Raw genomic sequence first — 20,437 nt, 5'->3', positions numbered from 1 at the left:
GAATATGGCTGCTCAGCGCCGCTTCGGTGTATCAAATAAGAGCGTGCACTATTGAAAGGTGCAGAAAGGGAAGCTGCAGGTGTGCAATCGTCAGAAAATGTAATTTCGTGGGTGAAGTGCAGTTCATCCGCAGCTGGAGAATACGCTAGGAAACCTTGTGTGGGAAGTTCATATGCGTGCTCGCTGCCAGTGACCATGGATACCATTCGCAAGAAAGCTGTGGAACTCGCTTGTCAGAAGTTTCCAGACGAGTTTGAGGACAAGCTTATAAACTTTCAGGGCTTCGTGATCCGGCTTCGGGAACAGAACAACTACATGATGGGGCAGATTGACAATGCCAATGAGACCCCTGTGTGGTTTGACATACCTTCATCGACCATGATCATGCAGCGTGGCACCAAGGATATGAAGCTGCTGTCCACTGGCAACGAGCACTGGCGCTTCACTGTCATGCTGGCATGCATGGCAGATGGTAGAAAGCTTCCGCCCTTCATCATTTTCAAACGTAAGACAATGCTAAAGGAAGTGTTCCCACCCGGTGTTGTCGTTCGCATCAGCAAAAAGGAATACATGGACGAGGCCATGATGCTCGAATGGATACGAGTAGTCTGGAACTGTCAGCCAGGTGCAATGCTGCGTCTTTGCAGCATGCTGGTGTTAGGTGCGTTTTTTGGTCACTTAACTGATGCTGTGAAGTGCGCACTGGGCAAAGAAAAAATGTACCTCGCCATAATACCAGGTGATATGACGTCCACCCTCCAACCGATCGACATTGTGCTAAACAAGCCATTCAAGGACCGAGTGTGGCTGGAGTACCAAAAGTGGATGTCCGGCGACAACTTAAAGACACCGACGGGCCGCCTGCAGAGGCCTCCGCTTGTGACTGTTTGTGGCTGGGTGCTTTCCGCCTGGCGTTCCTTGCCAGATTTCATAGTGGAAAGTGCTTTTAAGAAATGTTCCATCAGCAACTCGTCGTACGGCGCGGAAGACAACGCACTGTGGGAGGCGGCAAGCGACAAACTCTTGTCTTCAGAAGACAGTGGTGCTTTGTCTGGCGAATAGGAACAGTTGTGATGGTGGTTGAGGGGAGCTCCGGCGATCGGGGTGCGGTGCGCCCAATTCGCAAATAAACGTCGTTCGGCAATTTTTAGTTATTTCCCTTTTTTTTTTCGGTAACCTGAATTCCCACTCGACCTATAGTGCGGTTTATACGGTACGAGTACTGTAAAACTGTCCATATTTCTCTGCACATCATACCAAATTTTATAGTTGGCTTTTTGTAAAAGTTGTTAGTAAGACAATATGTATGGGATATTTCAGAAATTTTTTTGTGTGTGTGCTTATTTGAACACTAAAAAATAAACCAATAGCTTTGTAGAACAGTATGGGCAGTTGTGAATATGCCTATGCAGAAATTTTGAGCGACTGATGTATAGCTCATTGATTAATTTTGGGATGACAGTGAGAGTCTGGTACATGTTGCATCTTGAAAACTACTACTGATAAGTCAAAGCCATTTCCAGTTATATCAGCACCACAAATGAGCTTTGGCATGCCAAATTTATTCACTTTATCTCCATAAATTACAAAAATTACATTTATTGCCACCCAGCCCCTTGAAGTGGGCGACAAATCTCGTAACTCTGCGCATTCTTGATGTATTCAAAAAGTTTTACGGTGATTCTCAAGGCAATAAACTCCAATACTGAGGTCACTGAATGATTACTTCAAAATTGGTTCACAACCTCTCAATTTACACGTACTAACCCATTCTATGAGTGTAAGGTTAAGGACTTTGTGTGCATGTGGAGAAGCAGACTGAATTGCATGAACTTTTCTCCTTCATATGCAATTTAACAGCATAGCTAGTACTATGAAGCTGCATCAGAACTTGGGATGTTTACATCTGTGAAACCACATTACGACGAAAGCTTACTAACGGTTGATCTTGTGCTGTTGTGGAGCAGAGCCACGTTCAGCAGTGGCAGAGTTGAACAGAACTAGTAAAGTGAGACATTAGTGTTTACTTACTGCTTCGAATTTATTGCAAGCTCTCTCTTGTCTCTGCTTTATTTTTTTAATCTGGAGTCATAACGTAGTTCATTACTTGACAGGTTCATCGCCTGCACCCACACCAAGATGTACCACATCACCTCTGTTGAATATGATGAATTCATCAACACCCTTCGTAGTGCTCGTGCAGCTTTTATGCTGACTCCTGGCGGCATGGTGCAGTTTACAGAATTGCTGCACAGCCTTCGGCGCTCCAAGTCTTGCAAAAAAGATCTCTGGCAACGCATCAATACCATGGCGTCATCAAGTGCTCCCATCTGACGCCATCATGGCCTATTAGGCACCCGCAATTGATGGCTCTAACTGAAACTCTTTTTTCTTATCCGTGTTACTTTCTGCTTTCTGTTGTGGCTCTGTCTTTGTCGTCCGTGTTCCGCATATTTCATATAGAAACAGTGTGCACGACTGAGGGGTAAACTCTTCTCGAGTCTTTGCCTACACCAGCCTTGGATAGTGCCGATAAATTTCAGTGAGAGTGGTACGAGAGTTGACCATATATTTGGCCTGAGGGACCTTGTTGTTTGTGCGAATGCATCTGCAACTTGTAGCAAATGTAACATTGTTAATTTATTGCATACTCCCACTGTGTTTGTGCGTGCATGTGTTTGTGTGTGTGCGTGTGTGTGACTGGACACATGTGTGTGTATGTGAGCGAGAACTGTCAACAGGTCTGTCCAGTAGCATTTGTCTGAAAAGTTCCAGCAGGTCGCAAAGATTTGTCTTTGCTCTGGATGTGTCACGTTTCTGTGTTTATGAAAGACTTACTTGTGGCAAACAGTGGGAGCTGCATGGCTGCTACTTTGGTTCTTGCATATAGCTGCAAAAATGTGCTGTGGTGCTAGCTTGGATTCAACCATGGTTGGCACTGGCTTCAGATGTAAGCCCATCATGAAAGCCAGTGTTAAGGCATGCTGTTGATCTAGTACACATGTACTGACCAATGTAGTAGCTGCTTTCATTGCTCAGTCCTTAGCTGGTGCTCTGTATTCGTTTTTGTTTTGTGTGTGTGACATGATTATGCATGACATAATCATGGTATGATGTGCTGAAGAACTAGGTTTCTTCATATTTTTATTTTGTAGTTAAAACAGGTGGTTAAAGTATCAGAATTTATGTTATTGTTTACTATTTTGCTCAAAGGAAAAATTTTATTTGTCAGTGTGTAACTGTAGCATTTTTTGTTTATATGAAACTTTTAAAAAAATGATTAAACTTCCCCATAGTGCTTTTTTTATGTTCTTTTTCAGCTAAATCGCAACCCAGGACAGTGTTCTTGAGGCAGCTCCTAATGAGTGGCAGCTTCTGTGGAGCGTAGCAAGAAAATCGGAACTGAGATGGGTGCATGCCAAGTGTTTCTCGTGTTTGAATGTAGAGTGGCATCCACCAGTTATGGTTGCGACACATGTATGTCTACATGAAGCTTCTGTACAGGCTGTGCACATCATACTTCAGTGCTCAGCTCTGTCTGGAGCAAAGTTGCTGTGCTCCGTGTCGAGTTACTCGGCATTGCCTTTTCACAAGTGTGGCCTACCAGTGTCGTGGCCACAGTGTTACTGAAGCAAGTTGCCTGCAACACTCACCTTTGATGCAGTAGATGTGTCTGAACATGAGTGGCATCGGGTGACTAATCGCAAGTTTTTCAGGTGTTTTTCATCATGGTACATCAGTGCTCAAGTCGTGAAAAAAAATTTCCGGTGTCTGGTGGTGTTTGTTGTTCCCTCGTTTGTTGTTGTTCACTGTTGTGGTGATGATGGTGGTGTTTCAGTGCGTCCTAGTGACCATCACCTTTTTTTCCTTTGTTTAATCACATTTAGTGTATCAGTCTATTGTCACTGTAGACATATGACCATACTTTGCATCCATCTGATATGTAAGCTGTGTAGAAGGGCTTGCAGGTATCATGTTTCTGGGAGGCCCATTGTATTGTCATCAAAAGAAAAAAAATAACCTTGGGCTTCATTAAAGACACATGCTCCTGCTTTGCACTCTTTATCCAAGCGGTTAGCAGTAGTGTCAATCGTTAATGCCCTTCCTTTGCATGCATTCTCAAGCTGTGGTTTGCAAAGTTCTTGGTTCAAAGTTTATGGGCTGGAACATCTCACATGGGTGCCTGAATTTATGCGCGGGCAAAGCCCTTTTTCGCTTTATTTGTGTGTATATGTGTGTACAAGGCTTTGCTTCATACCAGGTAGTATGATAGCTGTTTTGACACTTGGCCGGAATAATGTAATGATTCCTCCTGCTTCATTCTATGCTTTCTTCATCGACCATTTATGACTGGCTAATTGTAGTGTCTTAGTAATATTATAGACATAAAGCACTCCTAAGACGCAAGAAGTCCGAGAAGGAAACGAATTGGAACAGAATTGTTACATTATCCCGGCCTTGCTATATAGAAGGTTTCACTTTCCTATGTCTGCTGTCAAATCACTCATGACTCAAGCAGAAGGTCTCACATAGTTAATGTGATTTTTTTCTTGTTTTTGTGCAAAAATTTTAGTGTTCTGTTCTTCACAAAAGTAATGTAGGAAGCATTTCAAAGTCATGTAAGGAATTTTTCATTATTCACTATCAAATTGACAGTGGTGAAGAAGTTCGAGAAGGAAACGAATTGGAACAGAATTGTTACATTATCCCGGCCTTGCTATATAGAAGGTTTCACTTTCTTATGTCTGCTGTCAAATCACTCATGACTCAAGCAGAAGGTCTCACATAGTTAATGTAATTTTTTTCTTGTTTTTGTGTAAAAATTTTAGTGTTCTGTTCTTCACAAAAGTAATGTAAGAAGCATTTCAAAGTCATGTAAGGAATTTTTCATTATTCACTATCAAATTGACAGTGGTGACTGTTTTACAAATTCTGTTGGCGCTTTTATGTTCACCAGAAGAGTTTTAACCCGTCCATGAAGGAAACCTCCCGTCATCCACAACACAAGCTTCACATTTCACGCTGCAACAGTTCAGAAGGGAAGACATTCAGATGCATACCATGATGCTAGAACATTCATTACTGCAGACAGTTGCAAATTCTGTATCTGTTTGTGCAATTTTGTGATATTATTTATAAACCCTATGTTCAGTTCTGCTGCTTACCCATTTTTGCTACCATTACAGAACAAGTTAGTGTAAACTTTAACAATCTCGTGACTGTCACTGTCCTAGCATTTCATCCTAGAATAAATTTTTCTATGTTACATGTGACTCTTGGCTTTTTCTGAAGCTGCATGCACTATCTATGCATGAAATTGGCGGCACAACTAACTTGTTGCAGTCTGCTTTTAGTAGCAATGAAAAGCATTACTTTCGGGGAATGAAAATGTTTTTATTGTTCGAAAAAGTACGGTTAAATGTATTTCAAAACAATTTCTGGTCTTGCATCAGAAGCAAGGTTTTATTAATTTTGTGCTTGCAATACCATCCAATTTATAATGCCAGTTTTTGTTTTCTGAGAGACATGATCCTAGGTACACTTAAGGCCAGATATATGGAAGTTTGGTATCTTGAGTTATTGCCTGTATTAAATAACTGTACCGTTTAGTTGGAAATCTTTACAGAAGTGTTGTGCAGTGCTATGCATACATCGAATTAATGCTCGGTGCCACCTTCATTTGAATGCCACACTCTTCCAGTACGTTTCTCAACAGTACTGCTATCGGTTCTTGCATCGCTGAAATTGTGTGGACAAAACTGCATATTTTAGCTGATGGCACCAAAGAAGGCATAGAATTTGAAGGGATGTAATGGGGAGAAAATTTTGGAAAGGGTGTTTCTCAAAATATGGATGGCTCGTACAACAAGGATCACATTTGCTCTCCATAATTGATTTGCTTTTATAAACATAATAGTAACACAGCCTTATAATGAGGTCAAGCATACTAATAGTGGAAAGAGGCCATTGTTGTAGTACTGTGAAGCGTGCTACGTGGGATCTATGAGACTATCCAAACTATATTATGATCCCCTTTAGGTTACATACAGGGTGTTTCAGCTATTGAGCACTCGGATTTTAAAAAAGAGGAATGTTGTGAAGCTACCTTCAAGTTATTTTTATATACACAATTAGTGAAATAAAAAAATGTCATTGAAAGAATGGTATCATTTTATTCTAAAAAATAAGCTCTACAGAATAAACGGGGAAAAAATACTTCAGTGATCTTGGCATGTTTTTCTTTTCTTTTGGTAGTGAAAAGGTTAATGGCAGCAAATTCTTGTCAATTTGGTCACATATAAGCCAGTGTGACAATTTTTGGAGTGCTCAAAGCAGCCCGAGTGTGCAATTTGAAAGAGTGAAAATTACGTTTGCAGAACCCTAAGTTGAGGAAGCGCTGTCCCCATCAATATCTTCATCAGTTAGTGACCATAGTATTGTTCATATGCAGATCCAGCACTCGGCAGTTTCATTTTAACTTGACACAGTGCACTTGCAATGTAGCAAACTCGCACAATGTGAAAGCTGTTGAAGATGAAGAGCTTTTAACAGTAGTTGTCATGCTGGCATAAAACTCGCTTGTTGTCTCGAAATTAATGAGCCATCAGTTTCCAGCCATTTTACTTGCGAATAACTGTGATCACATGTGCATGATGGGAATGGCAGTACGCAATAAGGGAGAGGTGCAGGGCACGTTTCGAGCTTATTAAACAGGGGGGAGTCTGGCGCTGTGGTTTAAATGAGAATGAAGTCGCAAAAAATAAATGAAATTCTGGCTTTTACAGTGAAAAATAACTACAAGATTTAGGTATGCATAAAATGTTCAGCGTGCCCGGGCTGTCGCAAAGGTCGTCATAGGTGTCCCAGCATAAGGACACTCCCACCCCCCCCCCCACCCCTTTTTTTTGCATTTAAAGAAAAATGGTTTTTTATTATCGTCAAGAAAATTAAGGTGTATTGATGTAATTGACATTTATTATTTTCTTGATACTTTCGATCATTCAGCATTTGGTTCATTCGGGCATTTTCTCAAGTCCCGTGAAGTTTGAATCGATGACCTTTTTATTGTAATATTTCATTAACTAAAGGTCACTAGCACCTGCTCAACTGTACTGGGAACGCTATTCACTAACTTTTCTCATGTAACACTGTTCCTGTTTTTTTTTTAAATCTTAGTGCTCAATAGATGGACGCTGTATATCCCGATTTGGATGTGTATGAAAAATTTCCAGTACTACCTACGGCTGCTTCAAGTTAACAAGACAGGGCTACCACTGCACTGGGTGCTGTTCGAACATATTTCTGCACTCTGGTAGCAAATATGATTATGCACTTTTTTTTATTAAAATATTATTTTGGACTTCAGATAGCATGTCATTAGTTGTTTAAGGTAGTTCACTGCAATTAAATTTCTGCATTTATGCTTTTCTCGAATGCATGTTGCTTTGACACTGCTGAGGGAGACATCCTCTGAAAAAGGACACTCAACACTCAAGTGTAGTAAATTCACATTGGCAAAAATTTTAGTATTTTTTGTTACAGCTTCTGTGTATACTGCAGTTCACCAATCCAGCCAAATTCATAATCGTGGTGTACATGTGTTTTTGTGCCATGTATTATGTTATGGTTTTCATGAGGACTGCAGATTCTAAAATTTGTCAAGCTATTAACCATAAAGTTATGAACAACGGTCTTTGTTCTACCACCAGACTTGTGGTACAACAGCGTAATATTTGTTGAGAGCTCGAAGGAATATCGAATAACTGCTTTAAACATTTTAAATCGCATACTTTTGTGTGCGCTTGCTACTTTTGTTCATTACTTTATGGTGAACTGACTTAGAGGGGCCCTGCAAAACTTTTCCAGGGAAATGGCTTCATTAAACTTGTTCATTGCCTCACGTATTGACTGCCTGAAAATTTTTATAATCTGTCAAGTACACAGGGATTTGCAGTGTTCTCTTTCTTTTCATACCAGGGAGTGTGCTAAAAGCTACGAGAATGGAGGGGGGGGAGGGGGGAATGGCAAGGTGGCAGGAAGTTGGGGCTGTTCATCAGTGTATGTCATGACCTTCAGCACTCTCTTTTTCTTGTTTCTTTGAATGCACAGCTTACTTTCTGTGTGATTGCGAGGAAACGTGTAGGCACGTTGTAGCATTTTGCAGCAGCTGCAGCTTACGATGCTCAAATTAGCCAACAATAAGAGACATTGGGTTTATGGTGCAGTCATTTGGGTTTATGTTATCATTCGTTTAGAGAAGAGTGATTTCTAGCTGAATGGGAGTTCATTGTAAGTTCCAGACCGCATGCTGTGCTATTATGTCAGGCTCGCATGTTTGCAGCAGTTGTATACAGCATTTTCTGGCCATGCTAAAAAAGTGTTGCAGGGCCCCTTTAAAGAGTTGTAAAAAATTATCAATGTAATTCTGAATCATACAGGATGGCTAACGGTGCCCATGAATGACCTAAAGTCAACATGCTCAAGTCATGCTGAAGTCAACATGACTGTCAATAAACATTTAACAACATGATTAACTGGGCTGGGTGCTGTATCTTCATTGTTCTTATGCTGGGTGATGTGTACACTAAAAGGGCATGAGGAACACTGACGCAAGGATGCTCAACCTAACGGCTAGTTTGTCATCAAATTAAACAGCACATCGAGGTAAACGCAGTGCATTATGTCCGAGTGAACAAATGTAGAAGCAAATCACCAGATCCGCTTAAATTATGTTCTCATTTTTACTAACTGTATATCTGCATATTTAACTTGAGCATCATTAAGCATGAGAGAAGTTTAGCTCATGCACTTGTTTGTTTCTTTTAAAACCCTAAAGGCTTATGTACTTATTGAACCACCTTGATTGCTTAAAGGGGCCCTGCAATACTTTTTCAAGTAACCATGGAATGAATTCACTGAGAGCTTATTGCCTCACAAACTTAATGTGGCAAAAATTCTAAGAATCCGTCCAGTACGGGTGGAGTTACAAATAATTGTTGCACGCTGCAATCGCATTTTCTATTCTCTTATCCCAGCGAAAGGGGGGATAACAGGGGCAAAGAAAATATGCCACATGGCCTCGTGACCTTAAGCACTTTTTCTTTTTTCTTTGAATACACGACTTTTTCCGTGTAATCGCACGCGCACGCGTGGACAAGTCACGGCCTCCTGCGGTGATCCCTGTAACGACCGAGCATGCTATATTCAAATCGGCCACTGGCTGATAGGCCTTTTACGCACAATTTTTTAGTGTCTTCCGTTGTTTCTCGAGAGTTGATAAAGCAATTTTCAGCTGACTGATAATTTTTTATGAATTCCAGGCCGCCTGCTGCGCTATAATACTTGGCTCGCGTGTTGTGAAGAGCCTCTACTACCGATCGGCAGCGTTTTCAGACCATGCTAAAAAATTGTTGCAGGGCCCCTTTTACAGCTAATTGAGGTCTTGTGCTGTTAAGCTCAAGGTCAACATGGCTTGGTTCTCCGCCATGACAGCCACGTTTCGGTGGGGGTGAAATGCAAAAACACCTGTGTTTTAAATTAAGGTGCATGTTGAAGAACCTCAGTTGTTCAAAATTAATACAAGGTCTCCCATTGTTGTGTGGGTCATAATATTGTGGTTTGAGGGCGTGAAACTCCAGGAATTATCTTGAACAGATTGTTAATTTCGCTCTTTCTTTAGCATCGGTTATTATCAGGGTGTGGCATATGTTTGCACATTTTTTAGCATGTATATAGAATGCATAGCCAGATAGCTGCACACTGCTGTATACTGGCATATGTGTTCACTAAGCCTGTCTCTGAGACAGTGTCCAATCTGGCCCACACAAACCTTGTCACGTGGCCATACTCGGGAATTTTTTGTGGGAGATATTCTGCGATTGCAGTTGTAGCCGTTCTGCATATAAAGCTCAACATGTGTTATTCAATTTGTCTGTAAGTTAAGTGCATTGCTGATACAATCAATTATTGTTAAGGCAACTTTCTGCATAAATTTAATTCACTGTTATGTCTCTGCAAAAACCATACAATGCTGTGGACAGAATTTTTTTTTTCAAACGCAAAACATTTGCTCACTTTGGCCACAACTTGTGCTCCATCATGATCCTAGTGGTGGGGAATGGCTGAAAAAGAAACAAAAAAAGTAGTAAGGTGGTGTTGCTTCTTTTTTACGGCAACAAGGGCAATGGCAGTAACCTGTTCTTGAGCGAAGACGACCGACACACTGTGCTCTGTGCTATTACGCGAGTGCCAATGGCAGTGTTCATGTCTTTGGGCCGCTGTCAAATGGCGACATGTATAATTATGATATTTCGTTGAAGTAGTCTGTCGGTGATGACAAACTACTTCAGGCAATAAAAAATTGAATTCATACGTTTTGCCAGCGCTTGTTTGAATAAACTTAGCATTTCCACAAAGATTGAATTAACAGAAACCGACTGTAGTAGTGTGTGCATGCAACATTGAGGGTACACATTTCTTGTTGCATAAAAATGGGATTTAATAAGTCACGCGGCATGTGCACTCCACATATGCATCTAAAACCACCCATTTTTTTAACATGCGTTGACTGCTAGGCTGATTATTGCCGTATAATGAAGCAAGGTGGCAAAATGAATGATAATATGGGCATGTCCGCAATAAACAGTACTGTGCAGTTGCTTTTGCCCCACTGTTGCAGTGACTGGAGACCGGGACACCGGCTATTGGCACTTATTGACTCGGCAGTCGATGCTCACGTGTTCAGGTGTAAAAAAAAATGGGCAGCTGTACAGATTTCACTCCTCATGTTCCTTGTCAGGATTGACTTTCTTCCACATGCCTCTTAACTTGATATGTGCAACAACTAAAAAAAAACACTGCGGCATCATTCTTTTCAGCCAAGCTTATTTAAACACTGCAAGAGATGTTCAAAAAGCATATTTCAGTGCTGGTCTCTCCTTTTGTCATTCTCTTGGCTTGCGTTTTGTGGTTCCTTATTCATGGTTCTTTTGACATCAGTTCACCTATCTACTGTGATGTTATCTGGGAATGAGCTCTTTGAAATTAATTTGTATCTAGTAATTTGGTGGCTGCATGATGGCGGGATTTTTTTAATTTCCTGTATGGTGCATGGTTTTGCCGTTTTTCTTTTCTCAGCTCTTTTATGAGTGGAAACTAAATGTAATAAAATTTCTTGTATAATCAACATGTAGGGTTTCATTCAGGGCTTAAACGATTAGTAAATACGCTCAGACTTTTTTTTACACCTCCCAAGCAAGCTGGCTAATTTATGCAGAAGGCCATAATGATATTTTGGGAATGATATCACAGTGCCACTTGCTGTGCTGATGCTCCATTTCGAAAAACAATTCACACACCCCTCTTTTGTGCCTAACCAGCCCTTTTTACTTATATGGTAAAGTAATCTTACTCACTGGCAAGATTATGTAGCACCGACTTGGTTGATTGGTCCTTTGCCCAACGAAACAGTACCTTTGGCCCTGCAGGCATGAAGTTCAAGACATTTGCTGGTAGAGGAAAGGCACATGTGCCATGGCATCTTTCTTTCTGTCCCAGCGACCAGTGTACTGGACATGCCAAAAGGCGGTTCAGAAAAATAAGCAGAGCCACAATCGCAGCCAAAACCACTTTTGAAGTTTCTGGAAGAGACGAGCAATGCATTTTCAATGTTTTTCCTCCCTCAGCCCCACTTTTTTATGGGTGCGCCTCAGAATATGGAAGTCATCCACGAGAAAAAGTGTGTGCATCGCATGGTCAAATATACAAAATTATTTTAGGAGCTTTGGTTGTGTCATACAAATAATTTAAATTGTGCAAGCTGACCGATGTCGTCTTGAAACAAAACTGTGAAAAGGTAGCTTTTGTAACGAGTACTTTGTGCACAATGCTGGAATGTTTTTATGTCCAGTACACTGCACACCAGGATGCAATTAAATTGCATCGGGCAAAAAGAACAGTCATCGGTTGTTGAGTAATCTGACCATTGATTTGATATGTGGGTTTAACATCCCAAAACCACCATATGATTATGAGTGATGCGGTAGTGGAGGGCTCCGGAAGTTTCAACCACCTGGGGTTATTGAACATGCTCCCAAATCTGAGCACACGAGCCTACAGCATTTCCGCCTCCATCGGAAATGCAGCCGCTGCAGCCGGGATTCGATCCCGCGACCTGCAGGTCAGTAGCCGAGTACCTTAGCCACTAGACCACCGCAGCAGGGCAAAGAGTAATCTGATCATCGATGGAACACACCATCTCTTATACATCACTGATAGAGCCTTGCAGTTTTATTACTGGTGTTTCCGAATAAACTTGGCCAGTCTCATCCTGCACGCAATCTCAATGGAACAATTTGAAAGGGTCATGAATTTTCCCAAACATTGCTGTGTGACCTGCACCAAGCGATGCCAACGTTGTGGATGAAGCCACATCAAACTGAAAAAAGTAAGGGTGTAGATACTATTGGGCCACCTCGAATGTATGCAACGCAGGTTGGATACTACTAGCACAAAGTGTACTAGGCATAGCAGTTAAGTAATAATTAGCATGCCTGAATGAATCGATTGCATTTGTACCTTTGAGCATATCTGTTACTTGTCTGTCTCCAGCTGCAAAATCTAATTTAAACACGACTGAGCTGGTGCTACTAAGCATGACCATGGCCTCCTAGGGACAAGCCTGACCCTGCCAAGCAATACTTTCAATGGTGATTTCTGATGAGGGAGGCAGCATCCAGTAGGTGTTTCGTGTCTACGTATTGAATGACTACACCAATTATTTTCGACATGGTGCAGCTCTTTCCATGAGTTCATCAATTGTGTCATCTAGCTTGTTCTGTCCATTTATTTGTATCACAATCAAAATCGTTGGGTTGCTGTTATCTAGGCTCACTATCGATAGACCATGATTGCGCAATGCTTCCAACATATTTTTCCTGGTCGCTGAGTCACGCAGACATGGAAGAATATGCGAATGACCCTTGGCATGAATATTTGTATCGGCATGTGACGCTTTGGGATCGAAAATACCTATATTGAAAAAATGTGTGGCCAGCTCCACTTCGCAAGCATTGTTGAAAAAACGAAGCTGATGCCTCCTTCATCAGGCTCGCCCATAATTGTGCACCTCTCGTTGGTTAGCTCCTTTGTACCGAGCCTCACCCTCGCCCATTTTGCCATGATGCAGATCTTGCTCTCCTATCGAGTCCTACTCTCGTCACACTGCAAGACCCCATGACCAGCTCTATGCCAACAGTCATCGAACAGCAGCTTCGAACAGAACAGAAACCTCGAACAGCAGCTCCGCTGTTAAACCTTCGCAGAAACTTCCTACTGGGGAATTGCGTGAGGTAGTGCTTAAGCATTATTTGGAATCGGGACACATGCAGCCCTTTCGTGGCCTACTTTCTGCACTGACTTTAGAGTCTACCTTCGTGCTGCTAAAAGCTTTCTTTTTTGCGCTGGATGTTGCAGCAACCGTAGATGTTCTATGTAGTTTTCTAAGCAAAGTAAAGCATATGAAATACTTTATGGGACTTATGTTCGCATCTCTTCATTTTTGTTGTTAAGCGCACATGCTGTTGCATATGGACACTGACCCTTTATTGTATGCACTTTTACCTGGAGGCATAACTAAAAAGTGCTTCAATAACCAAAGAGTGGACAGCTTGTGCAGGCAGCCTGACCAAACACTTGACTCGGGTCAAGTAAGACAAGGTATTGGTTATCTTGCCATTAGATGTATGCAGTCTGCAGAAATTTTAAAACAGGCTCTGGCACTGCAACTCATTACTAGTCAGTGGCGTACAGTTATTTACTGATATAGCAGAGCCCTTGCAGCTACTATGCAGGGGGAGCAATGTTAAGGGAGTTGGGCTCACAACCCAAATATGAGCACCAAGCAAAGTGCAATGTGTGTGCGTGCATGTGTGTGTTTAAAATACACACAGTTTGCTGAACAGGGGCTCCAGGGCAAGTGAATTTCTGCTCTGGAACTTTTAATCTAATGGTTTAATCGTGTTGCAAAAACTACCGTATGCAGAAATATTGTTTACAAGAATGTTTCCTACCTAAGTGGTAATTCAGACTTTTGGCAAACTGTTTGTTGCTGTAAGCTTTTGTTGCTTGGTGTACATACAAATGTAAAAAGTTCCCATGAGCAGGTAACTAGTTAATCGCAATCGCATGCCATTTCCTTGCTCAACAAGCTGTTTTGGTGGTAAGTTCTTGGAATTGGCAGGGGGGAATTACAAGTGACTGCCCATAAACATGGGCTGTACATGCATTACACAAGCATGGAAAAATTGGTTGGGCTGGTTTGACATTTTCCACTGTAAAGCTTGTGGAAGTGGGAGTGTGATAATTAAGCCTTTGCTGTAGGATTTCTGGCAATTTCTTCTGGGTTGTTCACCACCAGCTTCAAAACTCCCAGTAGAGGCAGTTTCCCAGTGAAACAATATTTGTAGATTTGTCTGTTTGCTCTAACTTCGGCCAAAAATCTGCCTTGCGCCTATAGACAAGAGCACGCCTATCTCGCACCCAGGCGCTTTTGGCGATATACCCTCGCTTCCAGAGACGCCATAATTTGTTTGCAACTGCCAAGGCGCGCCTCACTAGCATGGAACGATGTGGCTCTGGGAGTATAAAATGCGAAAAAGCGCTTGTTCACGCTGCGCCCACTTATAAAATGTCATCTGGGTACGACTGCGCTGTCATCTGATGCGAAAATAACCAGTGCAAGAGGAAGAGATTGCTGAGCTCTGGCGGGAATCGTGCCGGTGCGGTGTTTTGCGATTGTACAGATTTCCGTCCAACAACGTAAAACGCGCTCCACCGCCTAAGGATGTAATCGCAATCAGCAGGGAAAACTAGGAGCCCTGTGAAGTGTACGAGTAAGTAAACTTATTCTGTTTATTGAAGCATGTCTCCAACTGTTTCACTTTACAACAGCGATTTGCGTGCAGTATGCCTAAAGTAAGAGGCACAGAACTATTGCCGTTGTTGAGGGGTTTATTGGCGGACACTTGTCGACGATGCTTGACAGCGACAGTCAATGCGGTACCGACTCTCTGCACGAGCTGCTCTTCTTTTTGCTAAAAAGGGCTACCCACTAGAAGGCGCTGAAGAGGACGACCCACTGTTCGAAGGCTTCGCCACAACTACCCCGGGTACGAAGAGGGAGCCGCCTGGAGACCGAACAGCTGGTTACTATGAGCGGGTCGTGGTAGGCTTTGAGGCCCTCCACGTTGACAATGTCGCGCCCTCGACGGCGCATGGCCGAAGATGGTTCGATGGGTTCGATCAAGTAATTTACAGGGGAAGTGCGTTCGACGACACGGTAGGGCCCTTCGTATTTGGGCAATAGTTTTGAAGATAGGCCAGTTGAAGTGGTAGGGATCGACAGCCAGACGAGCGCTCCAGGGAGGAACGTGGGCGCAGTAGTGCTGGTGTCAGCGCGAATGCCTTTTTGCCGCTCTTGATCATGCGCTGTAAAGGTCCTTGCAAGCTCTCGACACTCTTCAGCAAGCTTGGCTGTAGCAGAAATAGGCGCCCACTCTGACGGATCTGGCTTGTACGGAAGTATAGTGTCGATGGTGTGCGACGGGTGCCTTCCATATAATAAAAAGAAAGGTGAAAAGCCAGTAGTGCTCTGAGGGGCGGTGTTATATGCGTAGGTGACGAAGGGTAGAATGGAATCCCAATTTGTGTGATCGGCGGCGACGTACTTGGAGAGCATGTCGCCGAGCGTACGGTTGAAGCGTTCAGTGACGCCATTCGTCTGCGGGTGGTAAGCAGCAGTTTTGTGGTGAACAACGTTGCACTCTTTGAGAATGGCTTCGACGACTTCAGACAGGAAGACGCGGCCTCGATCACTGAGCAGTTCCTGAGGTGGACCGTGTCGCAGCATGAATCGTTGGAGCAGGAAGGAGGCCACATCGCTCGCTGTAGCCGCGGGGGGGAGCGGCAGTTTCGGCGTATCGCGTGAGGTGGTCCACAGCAACAATGGCCCAGCGGTTACCAGCCGACGTTAGTGGAAGTGGCCCATACAAATCGATGCCAACGCGCCCAAACGGCCTGGCATGGCAAGGTAGAGGTTGCAGACCTACCGGCGACAGGTGCGTTGAAGTTTTGCGGCGCTGACATTCTATGCAGGAGCGAACGAATTTCTGCACATAGCGGTACATGCCGCGCCAAAAGTACCGTTGGCGAATGCGCTGGTAAGTCTTCGATACCCCGGAGTGCGCACATTGCGGATCAGTATGAAAGAATTCGCATGTCAGAGCGCAGACTGCGGGGTATGACTAGTAGCCACTGGCGGGCGTCACCGTTGTAATTGCGTCGGTGGAGAAGGTCGTCGCGAACGGCGAAATGGTGGGCTTGACGACGCAACGCGCGAGTAGATGGAGTGGATGGATCAGTCAGCAAGTCTATCAGTGAGGCAATCTATTGATCCTTGTGCTGTTCAGTAGCAACGGCATGAATGCTAATGGAAGAAACGGCAAGGTGAGACGCTGAGTCGTGGGCATTGTCGTCAGGCAAGGGAGAGCGCGACAGGGCGTCGGCGTCAGCATGTTGCCTTCCGTTGCGGTACAGCACGCGGATGTCGTAGTCTTGCAGGCGAAGTGCCCACCGGGCGAGACGGCCTGAGGGATCTTTCAATGATGACAACCAGCATAGTGCGTGATGGTCGGTGACTACATCAAATGGGCGACCATATAAATAAGGTCGGAACTTGGTAAGGGCCCAGACGATTGCCAGACATTCTTTCTCAGTGACGGTGTAATTAGTCTCGGCTTTTGTAAGCGTACGGCTTGCATACGCCACGACATATTCCGGGAACCCTGGTTTGCGCTGCGCAATGACAGCGCCGAGACCGACACCACTGGCGTCCGTGTGTACCTCTGTAGGGGCAGTAGGGTCGTAGTAGCGGAGTATGGGAGGCGACGTCAACAAACGACGGAGCGTTGTGAATGCGTCGTCACACTGTGATGACTACGAATGGAGAGGCCCGTTACTACCGAGGAGCTTTGTCAGTGGCGATACGATAGACGCGAAGTTTCGGATGAAGCGCCGAAAGTAGGAACACAGTCCTATGAAACTGCGCAGTTCCTTGACGTATGTCGGCTTGGGGAACTCGGTCACGGCCCGAAGCTTGGCTGGATCGGGGAGAATTCCGTCCTTGGACACGACGTAGCCGAGTATTGTCAACTGCCGAGCTGCAAATCGGCACTTCTTTAGGTTCAGTTGCAGACTGGCGTCATTCAGACGCGTTAAAACATGCCGCAGGCGTTGAAGGTGCGTGGAGAAGTCCGGAGCGAAAACGACGGCGTCATCGAGGTAGCACAGGCACGTGTGCCATTTCAGGTCACGCAGAACGGTATCCATCATGCGCTCAAAGGTGGCGGGCGCATTGCACAGCCCAAACGGCATGACGTTGAATTCGTACAAGCCGTCGGGAGTGACGAAAGCGGTCTTCGGTCGAGCGTCCTCAGCCATAGGTACTTGCCAGTACACTGAGCGCAAATCTAGAGATGAAAAGAATTCGGCTCCTTGCAGGCTGTCAATCGCGTCATCCACACGCGGTAGTGGGTACACGTCCTTACGAGTGATCTTGTTGAGACGTCGGTAGTCCACACAGAACCGCACAGAACCGTCCTTCTTCGCGACGAGAACGACAGGAGACGCCCAGGGGCTGTTAGAGGGTCGAATAACATCGCGGCGTAGCATGTCGTCCACTTGCTCGTTGATTACACGGCGTTCTGTGGGAGATACGCGATATGGACGTTGCCGTAGTGGTGGTTGTGCGCCTGTGTCAATGCGATGCGTAACAGTGGATGTGCGGTCGAGAGAAGGTTGAGCGACGTCGAAAGAAGAGCGGAATTCTTCCAACAGGGCCAGAAGCTGGGAGCGCTGGACCGGCGTAAGGTTGTCGGCAATGGAAGGACCGAATACATCAGCGGATGATGAAACAGATGTAGAAACAGCACTAAGCGTATTGGAGCTTCGGCAGTGCGTGTCATCAGGTTGATCCATGACTTGTGCGTCTTCGATGGGTTCCACGCTGCCGAGACATTCCCCTCGCACCAACGTAACACTGTACGGGGATGAGTTCAGAACAAAAATGGTGGTGCTGCCGCGAGTTACTTGCACGGTCGCGAAAGAAACCAGCAAACCTTTTCTGGTGAAAACACGATGAGATGGTGAGAGGAGTGCAGCGGTGTCGGAAAGACTTGCGCAGTAGACCGACACTGCCGCGGACGAGTTTGCAGGCACTTGAGTGTCGTCCCTGACGAGTAACTTGCTTGCAGCAGATGGACTGTCGGCCGGCGTCAAAGAAGAGAATGGTGTCAGCTCTATTTCTGCTGGTGCGCAATGAATGACGGCGTCGTGGCGGGAGAGAAAATCCCATCCTAGGATGACGTCGTGAGAGCATGAAGGAATTATGATGAATTCGACGGCATACATCACGTCCTGAATCATGAGTCGGGCTGTACACATCGCTGTAGGGTGAATGCTTTGGGCGCTGGCTGTACGGAGGGAGAGCCCGGAAAGTGGCGTGGTCACTTTGCGCAGTAATCGGCTTAAGCTTTGCGTCCATGACGGATACGGCGGCTCCAGTATCTACAAGGGCAGATGCACGAACACCATCCACAAGCACGTCTATCACGTTCGATGGTCTTTGCTGAGGGCTTCCGCAGTTCGACAGCGTCGCAGCCCTTGCCTCGTGGACTGCGACGACTAGTTTTCCTGGTCACCCTCTAGTGGACGTGGCCGCATCGGCGACAGTGAGCGACGTCGCGGAGAATGTGAGCGGGGCGGGACGACGGTGACGTAGGTGGCGGTTGGTCATAAAAGCGGCTCGATTGGCTGGGAAAATTGGAGGCGACCTGCGGTCGCTGCACACGATTGCAGTAGCGTGCTACGTGACCGACGCAACCACAAGCAAAGCAGATGGGGCGATTGTGCGCTGTGCGCCATCGGTTCGCGGGTCCCATCCATGTCGAAGAACGCGATGGGCGAGCCGGCTGCTGATATAACTGCATAGTGGGCCGCACACGGGGCACGTGGATGACGTCGGTATATGTAGGAGGCACAGTTACTCCGAAGGCCTGGGGTCTGGCGATGGTTTCGGTGTAACCAAGGGGGCCAGTCACAGGAATCGGTGGGGGTGGCCTGGCGACAACTTGGGCGTAACTGAGTGGTGTAGATACTGGAGGCGGCTGGTGATATTCTGGAACGACCTCCGCGATTTCCTGCTGAATGGCTCGGCGGAGGGGAGGCAGAAGTGTGCTTGACGACTGTTCAGCACGTTGCGGGGAAGCAAAGGCCAGTAAAGAGACCTGGCGGGCAACTTCCTCACGCACGAATGACTTGATTTCAGCAAGCAAGGCGGTGTGGTCAGGAAGTGTTGACAAGGCCGAGAGATCAGCGTCACGTGAGGGTGGTCGACGGGTCATCGAGCGCTGCCGTCGCAGCTCCTCGTAACTTTGGCAAAGTGTAATGATCTCTGCCACAGTGCGAGGGTTCTTGGCCAGGAGCATGGTGAAGGCATCGTCGGCGATGCCTTTTAGAACATGGGTAATTCTGTCGGCCTCTGACATGCTCGCGTCCACTTTCTTGCACAAGTCAAGGAGGTCCTCTATGTAACTTGTGAAGGACTCACCGGTCTGCTGTGCTCGTTCACGTAACCGCTGTTCGGCTTGGAGCTTACGAACGGCAGGACGGCCGAACACGTCGACGACAGCGGTTTTAAAAACGGACCAAGTGGGGAAATCGGATGCGTGGTTGTTGTACCACATGCCGACCACACCCGCGAGGTAGAAAACCAGGTTGCCGAGTTTACCTGCCTCGTCCCAATGATTGGGGACGCTGACGCGTTCGTACATAGCAAGCCAGTCCTCGACGTTGGTGCCATCCGCGCCGGTGAAGACAGGAGGGTCGCGGATGCGGGGGACACCGGAACATGGCGTCAGCGCAGGAGGAAGCGTTTGCTGTGCGGCGTCTTGGTGCATGGTAGAAGGCACGGTGTGGGATCGAAGCTCCAGGGGCATCAAATGCTAACCGAAGGTGTTAGAAGGGCACAGCACTCTCCACCAAATTGTTGAGACGTTTATTGGCGGACACTTGTCGACGATGCTTGACAGCGACAGTCAATGCGGGTACCGACTCTCTGCACGAGCTGCTCTTCTTTTTGCTAAAAAGGGCTACCCACTAGAAGGCGCTGAAGAGGACGACCCACTGTTCGAAGGCTTCGCCACACCGTATACTCTTTCGCAGGCCGCATGCCAATAATAGGATATACGTATTCTATCCACTCGTGGATGCACGCACTGTACATGTTTAGTACAACCGTAACGTCCTACTATCGCGATCCGAGAACGGCGCGGAAAGCATGACTTTCGACTCGGTCGTACTGCGACATTCCTTGACTGTCACT

The 20,437-nt window shown here is 45.5% G+C and overlaps 1 protein-coding gene across 7 annotated transcripts in view; it reads left to right on the top strand.

The window, feature by feature from the left end:
* Positions 1 to 13,590, top strand: part of Dora (zinc finger SWIM domain-containing dorado) — a 254,430-nt gene extending 240,840 nt beyond the window's left edge. For 3 of the 7 annotated variants that reach the window (XM_075879288.1, XM_075879287.1, XM_075879290.1), the window contains exon 26: positions 13,187 to 13,590. In XM_075879288.1, coding sequence (XP_075735403.1) covers positions 13,187 to 13,568 — 382 coding nt within the window. In that variant the 3' untranslated portion in view covers positions 13,569 to 13,590. Of the gene's footprint in view, positions 1 to 2,114; positions 2,647 to 3,320; positions 3,459 to 13,186 lie in introns of those variants that run through there. The other 4 variants (XM_037413893.2, XM_075879289.1, XM_075879292.1 and 1 more) reach the window with 3 other exon arrangements.
* The last annotated feature ends 6,847 nt before the right edge of the window (positions 13,591 to 20,437 follow it).

Source organism: Rhipicephalus microplus, chromosome X, assembly GCF_043290135.1.
Source record: "Rhipicephalus microplus isolate Deutch F79 chromosome X, USDA_Rmic, whole genome shotgun sequence".
Classification (NCBI taxonomy): Eukaryota; Metazoa; Arthropoda; class Arachnida; order Ixodida; family Ixodidae; genus Rhipicephalus; species Rhipicephalus microplus.
Note: the sequence above shows the minus strand (reverse complement) of the source record. Positions and strands in the feature narration are given on the sequence as shown.